Genomic DNA, 12440 nt, shown 5'->3' with positions numbered 1-12440 from the left:
AAGCGCTGTTAACAAACAAAATGTAGGCTCAAGGCGCTGTAACAACATTACAAAAATAAACACAACTGCCGAAATAACAGTTAATCTAAAAAAGTTTTAAACAAGTAGGTCTTAATGTTCTTCTTAAAAGTGGTATAGCATGTTGTCTGTCTGAGATCAATGGGGAGTGAGTTCCAAACCTTTGGTCCGTGAACTGAAAAAGCACGCAGACCGTAGCTTTTGAGGGAGAAACGTGGCACTACTAAAAGCGTTGAGTCCATTGAGCGCAGGGTTCTCTGGGGGACATATGGAGTAATCAGTTCGCTAAGGTACAAGGGCATCTCATTGTTATATATACACTGATGACAAAGTGTGGCGACCTTGTAATCGATTCTCGCTTTCACGGGAAGCCAATGGAGCGTGCGCAAGAGCGTAGTAGCAGAATCTTGTCTAGTTTTTTTAAGGACTATTCGAGCGGCGTTGTTCTGTATACGTTGCAGCTTGGCTATTTTGTCATCAGGTATACCTGCTAGCACGGCGTTGCAGTAGTCAAGGCGGGAGAGTATGAATGCCACAGCTAGCGTTTTTGTTGACTCCGTTGTTAAATATGGTCGGATCTGGCCTAATCTGCGCAGCTGCAGATAAAGACCTTTGCAGAGCTGATTTATGTGTGGGTCGAAAGATAGTGTTGAGTCGAAGAAAACTCCAAGATTCCGCACTACATGAACAAAAGGAACATGGCAGTTCGTGATAAAGAGAGAATCTGTGCTTTCAACTTTTGAGACATTGTTCCTAGTGCCAATCTTAATTATTTCTGTCTTGTCTTCGTTCATCTTGAGTTTATTTTCAACCATCCAATCGCTCACCCTTGCAACGGTACCACTGATATTCTCTGCCAGATGGGACAACTCTGAGGGTACTGATGAATCGTATAACTGTGAGTCATCGGCGAAGAAATGGTATAAGATGCCGGTTGGCCGTATGACACCGCTGAGTGGATATGTGTACATAGTGAACAGTACTGGGCCTAGAACTGATCCTTGGGGTACTCCGTACTTCAAAAGTAAGCTTGTTGATTCCGTCCCGCTAACAACGACACTTTGGGTGCGTTCCGTCAGGTAGGATCCAAGCCACTTTAGGACGACTCCTGCTAAACCAAAAGTTGCAGAGAATCTGGCCATCATAATTTCATGGTCTAGCGTATCAAAGGCTGCGGACAAGTCCAGCATAGAAAGAATTGATATGTGGCCTTTGTCGGAATTGTGAAGTAAGTCGTTTAGTACCCTGACCACTGCTGTCTCTGTGCTACGGCACTTCCTATATGCAGATTGAAATTCTTCCAAGAGACAGTACTGTTCAAGATGAGAAAGAATTTGCACTAACACGATGCGCTCCAGAAGCTTTGACAGGAAGGGAAGATTTGAAACCGGGCGATAGTTTTTTAGACATTCCGGGTCAAGACTGGATTTCTTTAATAATCCTGTGTTCAAGATTCCATGAAATAATCTTTCAAATTCTCTTTTAGTCCATTTTAAAAGAAAAAAAGCTGATGCACTGCTACACAGCTTTGTGCACTGACTCAAACAATTTTTTCTGTTACAGGATGTAACCCTTGCTGCTGCCTGTTCGCCTCCTGGTGGTGGTAGAAATCCTGTGTCACCAAGGTTATTTCGACATTTTTCCATGTTCACCATCCCATCCCCAACTGAAATGAGCCTGAAACAGATGTTTTTAGTAAGTACAGAGTTGTTTTTTTATTGATACTTTTCTTTAGTACAATATTTGTTTTTTTGCTTTTTATGTGTTTTCGATGTTCCTTCAAAATTAAAAGATTATTACATTGTAGCCCAAACCTCCCTCAGGTAGGCGGAAGAGGGTGACAGTGTTTGAACTAGGAACCATTCAGACAATAGTCCAGAGCTCCTACCGTATCATCAGGCAACTATTTTAACAAGGGCCTCTCTTAAATATGTTATAATTTAATTTTTAATGGTATTGATATTTTATACTTAAAATATTAATATTGTAAAAAATGTTTTACTTATTTCGGATGTTCCTTCAGAGTTGAAGATAATTACTTCCTAGTCCAAAAACCTCCCGCAGGATGACGGGGGACGGGAGCGGGCAGGGTTTGAACCCGGGACCATCGATAAGTCCAGATGACAGTCCAGCGTGTAAACCACACGACCAGGCAGCCATCCCGTATTGAGTGTAATATATATTTTCAGTTAAAAAATAGTGATTGTAAATTGTATTGACTATATTCTCAAATGTCAGGGTAAACTGCCTGGTCATTTAGTATTTGTGAATGTTGTCATGTTGGTCACTCCTGTCAGGTCTGGACTAGGATGTTCTAATCTTCAATTCAGATAGAATGTCTGTCTTGTAACACACATTGAAATAAATTACAATTTATTGAAATATAAAATGTTTTCAACTATTTGTGGAAAAAAAAAAGATAATTAGATAAAATATAACTTTTTTGACTAGTAAATTAAAATACATTTGGTAAAGACTTTGTTGGCCTCTTTCAGTCATTGAACAAAGTATTTACTTAATAATAAAAACATTGTTTAGGTTATTGGGCCTATTATGTTTGACTTCACTTTTACTTCCAGGCAATCATCAATGGGTTTTTACTAGACTTCTCTCGCAATGCCCGTACATTAGCTGAACCAATAGTTAACTCAGCTGTTGAACTCTATTTTAGAATGAGCTCAGACCTACTTCCTACACCTGCCAAATCTCACTACGTTTTCAATCTGAGAGACCTGTCTAAAGTAGTCCAAGGTCAGCATTCTACTTTATAAATTGTCTGCTACTAAGCATTTAAACCACAAAATTTTATGACATTTGCAGATTTTCAATATCCCATATTATAATAATTACTGTTGATATAATTATAATTAATTGCAAGATGATATGAATATAGCTTTAAAATACCACTGAAAATATTGTTCAACTAATACTATGAATCAGAAACTATGAAAAGAAAACAAAGCTTTAGAATGTCTAAGTGAAAGAATTGTTGTTTGAAAATTATTATCACCTCAAAGCTCGAGAGTGACCATAAGGCCTAGAATGCAGACTGGTTCTGATTACAAATAAAAGTAAACTAACATTATTGAGAAACAGCTCTTCAATGAAGAAGTTGATAAATTCAATTTCATATCAAACAACTATAAATAGTTCCACAATAAAAGCACAGATTTTTTAATTAGAGCTACATTAATTTACAGTAACAAAAGCAGGGGGTTAATTAAACAAATTAAAAAAAAATAGATTACAAAGTCTCACAAAAATGGTTTGGACTTTCTGAAGTTTTCTTTTTAATAGTATTTTTAGATTGATATTTTTTTTTTTTAAATAACAAACCATTTCCTTGTAATTTTATTTCTAGAATCTCAATTTCATTTTCTGTTAGAATTTTCAAATTTGTAATGACATTTTATTGTTTTGTAGGTATATTGCAGGCTGATGCAGGAATCTTCCGTGAAAAAATTCAAATTGTTCGTCTGTTTATTCACGAGACTCAAAGAGTGTTCCATGATCGACTAATTAACAATGAAGACAAGCTTTTCTTCCACAAACTTATGGCAGAAATTGTGTACAAAACATTCAATGAGGTTATGTTTAAATTACTGTTATCATTATTTTTAATTTTATTTAATTATTGTTTACAATGTAATCAGTAATGTTAATTAGAACTGAAATAAATACAATCATCAATAGAAGTAATAGCATCAATAGAGGCAAATTAATCTTTATTAATAACTCTTTAAAATGTGAACATTTAGGTCAATGTTCTTAAATTGGTGTAAGAAGTGCAAACAGTCTTGTTCCTATTCATATTACAATGTGAACATTCAGTCAGATTGATGAATATTTGTATAGAAGTTTATTCCATTGTTGATGAGCTTGTCATTGTGTTGTAGTTCTAGTAAGCATTTATCTTACTTGATACAAAACTCTGAATAAATTCTGGAAATGTTTCAACACCTACAATCAACACACATTCTGTCTCTCATCTCCTACTTCTTTCATCAGCTGCTAACCTTCTTTTACCAACTCATCTTTAGAAATCTGACTTAAGCAGCAACAGTTCTCTGTCAGTACAAACATGGGCACACACTCCATAACATACATGTTTAATAGTTTTTAGTTAGCTCAGTGCAATGGAATCTATATTTCATTTAAAGTGGGGGGGGGGGGAGAGAGGATCTGTGAAGAGTGGTGGAAAAGCTTAAACTGCTGTGCTATCTATCAAAGGGGCTCAAGCTCATAACCCGACTAAGATCTGAGTTGTGTTTGCTGGGTTCCTGAAGGCAGCACAGAAATTTCTCCCAGATAGCCCATACTCTCACAAAAGAGATTGGACCATCGCGCACTACCATAAGCATGAATAATGAAGCTACAAACAAGCCTAAATCTCATTAATTCTCCCGACCTGAACTGAGATTGTCAAGATCTTACTACCCTATTTATTAGACCATCATTGTCAAGATCTTACTACCCTATTTATTAGACCATCATTGTCAAGATCTTACTACCCTATTTATTAGACCATCATTGTATCACTTAGCCATCTTATCTAAAATACAAATGTCAATTTTTTTTTTATTTTTAAAATTAACTCCAAACATCTGACCTTCATCAAAATCAATGCCAGTAAAGAATTCTTTTAATTATTTTCAGAACTTTGATCCGCATTCATTTATCAAAGATCCTTTACTGTTTGGTAATTTCATGAAGATGGGATGCCCACCAGAAGAGAAATTTTATGAGGAGATATCTGACATGAACAAACTTCAACATGTTTTAGGGGAGGTAACAAACTGCTATTTAATGATTTCTAAAATTTATATTTTGTAATGAAAATTTCATATAAAAATATCAAAATAAAACGATAAAGTTCTAGACATTTGGAAACTTAGTTTTATACTTCAAATAATTACATAGGTATAATGTTTTTAACCATTTCAAAAGTTATCATCAAGCACTTCATAGTCTAACCTCTATATTTTATTAAATCAACTAAATTAAAATATATAGAACTCTACAAAGCTTTTAATACTTACTTATGTAGAAATTCCTTCTGTTTGAGACAGTATCTAGATGACCTTAACCTTACATCACCTAAAGAAATGCGTCTTGTGTTCTTTATGGATGCAATGGAACATATTACTCGACTAGTCAGGATGATTCAACAAGAAAGAGGCAATGCCTTATTGGTTGGAGTGGGAGGAACAGGAAAACAGTCATTAACAAGGTTCAATATATAAATATGTATAATATTTTTACCAGATTGTTGAGTTAAAATAATCATTTTTTTACAGTTTTAAAAGAACATTTATATATACTAGTAGATAAAAACACACCTAAGTATGTGATTTTTTTTTTTTGTGTGCAGATTGTCTGCCCACATGTGTAACTATCGCTGCTTCCAGATTGAGCTCTTTCGAGGCTATGACTATTCTTCATTCCACGATGACCTGAAAAAATTGTATGATACAGCAGGCATTCAAAATAAACCCTCAATTTTTTTATTTACTGATACACAGGTTGGCAAAAGAGTTTATATATATATATATATAGAGAGAGAGAGAGATACATATGTATGTATGTGAATATCTGTGTGATCATGTGTGTTTGTCAAACTGTATGTATGTGAATATCTGTGTGATCATGTGTGTTTGTCAAACTGTATGTATGTGAATATCTGTGTGATCATGTGTGTTTGTCAAACTGTATGTATGTGAATATCTGTGTGATCATGTGTGTTTGTCAAACTGTATGTATGTGAATATCTGTGGGATCATGTGTGTTTGTCAAACTGTATGTATGTGAATATCTGTGTGATCATGTGTGTTTGTCAAACTGTATGTATGTGAATATCTGTGGGATCATGTGTGTTTGTCAAACTGTATGTATGTGAATATCTGTGGGATCATGTGTGTTTGTCAAACTGTATGTATGTGAATATCTGTGGGATCATGTGTGTTTGTCAAACTGTATGTATGTGAATATCTGTGTGATCATGTGTGTTTGTCAAACTGTATGTATGTGAATATCTGTGTGATCATGTGTGTTTGTCAAACTGTATGTATGTGAATATCTGTGGGATCATGTGTGTTTGTCAAACTGTATGTATGTATGTGAATATCTGTGGGATCATGTGTGTTTGTCAAACTGTATATATGTGAATATCTGTGGGATCATGTGTGTTTGTCAAACTGTATGTATGTGAATATCTGTGGGATCATGTGTGTTTGTCAAACTGTATGTATGTGTGTGAATATCTGTGTGATCATGTGTGTTTGTCAAACTGTATGTATGTGAATATCTGTGTGATCATGTGTGTTTGTCAAACTGTATGTATGTGAATATCTGTGTGATCATGTGTGTTTGTCAAACTGTATGTATGTGAATATCTGTGGGATCATGTGTGATTGTCAAACTAATGTGATACATATTGATATTTGAAAAATCTAATACTGGTACTATACTATATGGCTCCTTCTATTTGAAAGACAATGGATAAGCCTGGATGCGTCATCGGTTTTAGTTTCTTCTTGAGACTGGGCAGAATCTAGTGTTATTAAACAAGCCAATTCTTGAGTGTCAAAGTTTGCCACAGTTAGTGTATACCCTGTTATAGGGCTATGTGACAGGACAGCTTTCCTTATCATCTTTTTGTCTCTAGCTGCTTCATTCCTTTTGTTCTCAATGAGGTTTGTACCAGTGTGCAGAGTCTATCTTCATGCTGTCCAATCTTGGGTGATGTTTGTACCAGTATGCACAGTCTATCTTCATGCTGTCCAATCTTGGGTGATGTTTGTACCAGTATGCACAGTCTACCTTCATGCTGTCCAATCTTGGGTGATGTTTGTACCAGTATGCAGTCTACCTTCATGCTGTCCAATCTTGGGTGATGTTTGTACCAGTATGCAGAGTCTATCTTCATGCTGTCCAATCTTGGGTGATGTTTGTACCAGTATGCACAGTCTACCTTCACGCTGTCCAATCTTGGGTGATGTTTGTACCAGTATGCAGTCTACCTTCACGCTGTCCAATCTTGGGTGATGTTTGTACCAGTATGCAGTCTACCTTCACGCTGTCCAATCTTGGGTGATGTTTGTACCAGTATGCACAGTCTACCTTCACGCTGTCCAATCTTGGGTGATGTTTGTACCAGTATGCACAGTCTACCTTCACGCTGTCCAATCTTGGGTGATGTTTGTACCAGTATGCACAGTCTACCTTCACACTGTCCAATCTTGGGTAATGTTTGTACCAGTATGCACAGTCTACCTTCATGCTGTCCAATCTTGGGTGATGTTTGTACCAGTATGTCCAATCTTGGGTGATTCTTCTCCCACATACTTTCATTGAAGCCTGTGATCATCAAATCTTGCTTGGTTAGTCTTGGTCATCCCTTGGGTAGGACTCAATAATCTTGGCATAGTGGTTGGGCTTAGGAAACTTCCATTTGGCATGCAAGTGACATGTCCAAGCCAACTTAGTCTTTTTCTGTGTCATAATATTATAGATATTGTGTGTATTGGCTAGTTTCAAAACTTCCTGATGGGAGACACAAACCCTGCAGGAAAAGGACATTATGTGTCACAGGCAGTGCAAGGTTAAACTGTTTAATCTATCCTCGTGATGTATGCATGTTGACCAGCTCTCACTACCATTAAGAAGAGTTCACACTACGCAGCTTTTTTGGTCGCTGTGGTCAGTTTGGTATTTTCCCAGACATAATTAGAGAGTCTTGCCACTGCTGCAGAAGCTTTTTCTTGTGCAAGACTTGAGTCTTGGCGAGACTTATTGCAAGTCTGAACCCTTGACATGCAACAGCCAGAGCATTTAATAGTTTTTGTGATCTTTCTTGCAAATGGTAGGTGTGCACCTTATTGTTGTGAACAGCAGTCCCTGATCAGGATATGCAGTTTCTTCATTTTGATGATAAGTCAAGACAGGTTAAAAAGCCATTGGATCTACTGTAGATAAAACTAGATTGGTGTAAACTGTCTATTTGATCAGTTTCATAGTCATAAATATTTGATATTTAAATAACCTAAAATTTGTATATTGCATACACAAATATTCATTTTATGCATATACTGAGATCATTAAAGATAACAAACATTTTTAAAATCATTAGATCTATATGAAAACTTGATTTGTAAAATCCTGTATAGAACTATGCATATAGTACTTATTTTAATTAATTAGTCCATATTATTATGTCTTATTAAAATATTTAGTGTTTATGCACTTTTTTTTTTTCAATTAGCAACAATAGAATCTACATTTTAACTAGTTTTAGAAATTGTTTTTTCTTGCAATGCAACCCTTCTCCCATCCTCTTGGAATTTTTTCCAAAACAAAGCAATCCATTATCTTGAAGCCTTTCTCAGTACAATTACCTTTGACTATCTGTGTCTTGCCTTTACGGGTGTCCACTTAATTTGTTTAGATAACATTACTTTACAAGTAGGTCACAATGATGCGGATTGAAATCCCCTCTAAATATGGCCACAACAAAATAACATCCACAAAACTTGTGTTACAAAACATTTTATTGGTGGTCAAATGCCTTGTCATCAATGTTTCCCTTGCACTAATTTCAATATAATTGACCATAAACATCAATAATCATACATGTGCACCACTGCGCACTAGTTTTTTAATGTGCTAGCTACACTACAACATAAAGACAGAAAAAAAATATGTGAGTTTTGTCATCTGACAGATTGTGGTAGAAGAATTTCTAGAAGATATCAACAACATGCTGAACTCTGGAGAAGTTCCAAACTTGTTTGAACCTGACGAGTATGAGAGGTTGATAATAGGCTGCAGACCAGGTGCTAAAGAGGCAGGAATTCCTGAAGGAAATAGAGATGCAATTTATGACTATTGTATCCATTGTGTCAGGTACAGTTGACATTATTGTTTTAACCGTCAGGCACTTTTGACCTTACTACATTTCATGTATAAATGACTCTAGACCTAACTGTATCCAGTGTGTCAGGTATGTTTGAACTTTGAACTTGTACCTGGTCATTTGACTTTTCTTTATCCATTTTTCACGTTCGTTTGACTTTTCAATGTCCCCCATAACAGTTTCATTTGGCTTATTGTATTCTCTGTCAGGTACATGTAGCTTTTGTTGCATTCAGTGTGTCAGATAAGTATCCAACATTTCATGGCTAATGAAACCAAAAATTGTTCAATCCTTTACCCTTGGAAACTGCCTTGTTCATTTGAATGTGTGGGTGTAGGATATCTAGCACCTGTTCATAGAAAGTCAATAATTCATTGTCATCATGTTCAGAAAATTGTGCTTGTCGACTGGTGTGTAGCACTACATACATATGGTCATCTTCACCTTACCCTGTCATTTAGTCTGTCTGAGTGTTGGGGCACCATAAACATCTGTTCAGAGAATTGTGCTTGTCACTTGACTGGTGTGTAGCATTACATACTTATGGTCATCTTCACCTTACCCTGTCATTTAGTCTGTCTGACTGTTGGGGCACCATAAACATCTGTTCAGAGAATTGTGCTTGTCACTTGACTGGTGTGTAGCATTACATACATATGGTCATCTTCACCTTACCCTGTCATTCAGTCTGTCTGACTTTTGGGGCACCATAAACATCTGTTCAGAGAATTGTGCTTGTCACTTGACTGGTGTGTAGCACTACATACATATGGTCATCTTCACCTTACCCTGTCATTCAGTCTGTCTGACTGTTGGGGCACCATAAACATCTGTTCAGAGAATTGTGCTTGTCACTTGACTGGTGTGTAGCATTACATACATATGGTCATCTTCACCTTACCCTGTCATTTAGTCTGCTTGTCACTTGACTGGTGTGTAGCACTACATACATATGGTCATCTTCACCTTACCCTGTCATTCAGTCTGTCTGACTGTTGGGGCACCATAAACATCTGTTCAGAGAATTGTGCTTGTCACTTGACTGGTGTGTAGCATTACATACATATGGTCATCTTCACCTTACCCTGTCATTCAGTCTGTCGGACTGTTGGGGCACCATAAACATATGTTCAGAGAATTGTGCTTGTCACTTGACTGGTGTGTAGCACTACATACATATGGTCATCTTCACCCTACCCTGTCATTTAGTCTGCTTGTCACTTGACTGGTGTGTAGCACTACATACATATGGTCATCTTCACCTTACCCTGTCATTCAGTCTGTCTGACTGTTGGGGCACCATAAACATCTGTTCAGAGAATTGTGCTTGTCACTTGACTGGTGTGTAGCAATACATACTTATGGTCATCTTCACCTTACCCTGTCATTTAGTCTGTCTGACTGTTGGGGCACCATAAACATCTGTTCAGAGAATTGTGCTTGTCACTTGACTGGTGTGTAGCAATACATACTTATGGTCATCTTCACCTTACCCTGTCATTTAGTCTGTCTGACTGTTGGGGCACCATAAACATCTGTTCAAAGAATTGTGCTTGTCACTTGACTGGTGTGTAGCAATACATACTTATGGTCATCTTCACCTTACCCTGTCATTCAGTCTGTCTGACTGTTGGGGCACCATAAACATCTGTTCAGAGAATTGTGCTTGTCACTTGACTGGTGTGTAGCATTACATACATATGGTCATCTTCACCTTACCCTGTCATTCAGTCTGTCTGACTGTTGGGGCACCATAAACATCTGTTCAGAGAATTGTGCTTGTCATTTGACTGGTGTGTAGCATTACATACATATGGTCATCTTCACCTTACCCTGTCATTCAGTCTGTCTGACTGTTGGGGCACCATAAACATATGTTGACAGAATTGTGCTTGTCACTTGACTGGTGTGTAGCATTACATACATATGGTCATCTTCACCTTACCATGTCATTTAGTCTGCTTGTCACTTGACTGGTGTGTAGCACTACATACATATGGTCATCTTCACCTTACCCTGTCATTCAGTCTGTCTGACTGTTGGGGCACCATAAACATCTGTTCAGAGAATTGTGCTTGTCACTTGACTGGTGTGTAGCATTACATACATATGGTCATCTTCACCTTACCCTGTCATTCAGTCTGTCGGACTGTTGGGGCACCATAAACATATGTTCAGAGAATTGTGCTTGTCACTTGACTGGTGTGTAGCATTACATACATATGGTCATCTTCACCTTACCCTGTCATTCAGTCTGTCTGACTGTTGGGGCACCATAAACATCTGTTCAGAGAATTGTGCTTGTCATTTGACTGGTGTGTAGCATTACATACATATGGTCATCTTCACCTTACCCTGTCATTCAGTCTGTCTGACTGTTGGGGCACCATAAACATATGTTGACAGAATTGTGCTTGTCACTTGACTGGTGTGTAGCATTACATACATATGGTCATCTTCACCTTACCATGTCATTTAGTCTGCTTGTCACTTGACTGTTGTGTAGCACTACATACATATGGTCATCTTCACCTTACCCTGTCATTCAGTCTGTCAGACTGTTGGGGCACCATAAACATCTGTTCAGAGAATTGTGCTTGTCACTTGACTGGTGTGTAGCATTACATACATATGGTCATCTTCACCTTACCCTGTCATTCAGTCTGTCGGACTGTTGGGGCACCATAAACATCTGTTCAGAGAATTGTGCTTGTCACTTGACTGGTGTGTAGCATTACATACATATGGTCATCTTCACCTTACCATGTCATTTAGTCTGCTTGTCACTTGACTGTTGTGTAGCACTACATACATATGGTCATCTTCACCTTACCCTGTCATTCAGTCTGTCTGACTGTTGGGGCACCATAAACATCTGTTCAGAGAATTGTGCTTGTCACTTGACTGGTGTGTAGCATTACATACATATGGTCATCTTCACCTTACCCTGTCATTCAGTCTGTCGGACTGTTGGGGCACCATAAACATCTGTTCAGAGAATTGTGCTTGTCACTTGACTGGTGTGTAGCATTACATACATATGGTCATCTTCACCTTACCATGTCATTTAGTCTGCTTGTCACTTGACTGGTGTGTAGCACTACATACATATGGTCATCTTCACCTTACCCTGTCATTCAGTCTGTCTGACTGTTGGGGCACCATAAACATCTGTTCAGAGAATTGTGCTTGTCACTTGACTGGTGTGTAGCATTACATACATATGGTCATCTTCACCTTACCCTGTCATTCAGTCTGTCGGACTGTTGGGGCACCATAAACATATGTTCAGAGAATTGTGCTTGTCACTTGACTGGTGTGTAGCACTACATACATATGGTCATCTTCACCCTACCCTGTCATTTAGTCTGCTTGTCACTTGACTGGTGTGTAGCACTACATACATATGGTCATCTTCACCTTACCCTGTCATTCAGTCTGTCTGACTGTTGGGGCACCATAAACATCTGTTCAGAGAATTGTGCTTGTCACTTGACTGGTGTGTAGCAAT

At 37.7% G+C, this 12440-nt stretch overlaps 1 protein-coding gene across 22 annotated transcripts in view; it reads left to right on the top strand.

Annotated features, from left to right (window-relative positions):
- Positions 1 to 12440, top strand: part of LOC106061028 (dynein axonemal heavy chain 6-like) — a 108271-nt gene that overhangs the window by 38678 nt on the left and 57153 nt on the right. For all 22 annotated transcript variants that reach the window (XR_008773645.1, XM_056004080.1, XM_056004079.1 and 19 more), the window contains 7 exons: positions 1582 to 1713; positions 2598 to 2769; positions 3442 to 3605; positions 4675 to 4806; positions 5088 to 5248; positions 5390 to 5540; positions 8738 to 8919. Coding sequence is in view for 21 of the 22 variants with exons in the window: in XM_056004080.1 (XP_055860055.1) it covers positions 1582 to 1713; positions 2598 to 2769; positions 3442 to 3605; positions 4675 to 4806; positions 5088 to 5248; positions 5390 to 5540; positions 8738 to 8919 (1094 nt within the window). In the remaining variant the exon portion in view is untranslated. The remainder of the gene's footprint in view (positions 1 to 1581; positions 1714 to 2597; positions 2770 to 3441; positions 3606 to 4674; positions 4807 to 5087; positions 5249 to 5389; positions 5541 to 8737; positions 8920 to 12440) is intronic.

The sequence above is a fragment of the Biomphalaria glabrata genome, chromosome 11 (genome assembly GCF_947242115.1).
Source record: "Biomphalaria glabrata chromosome 11, xgBioGlab47.1, whole genome shotgun sequence".
Lineage (NCBI taxonomy): Eukaryota > Metazoa > Mollusca > Gastropoda > Planorbidae > Biomphalaria > Biomphalaria glabrata.
This window is presented reverse-complemented; position numbering and strand designations above follow the sequence as displayed.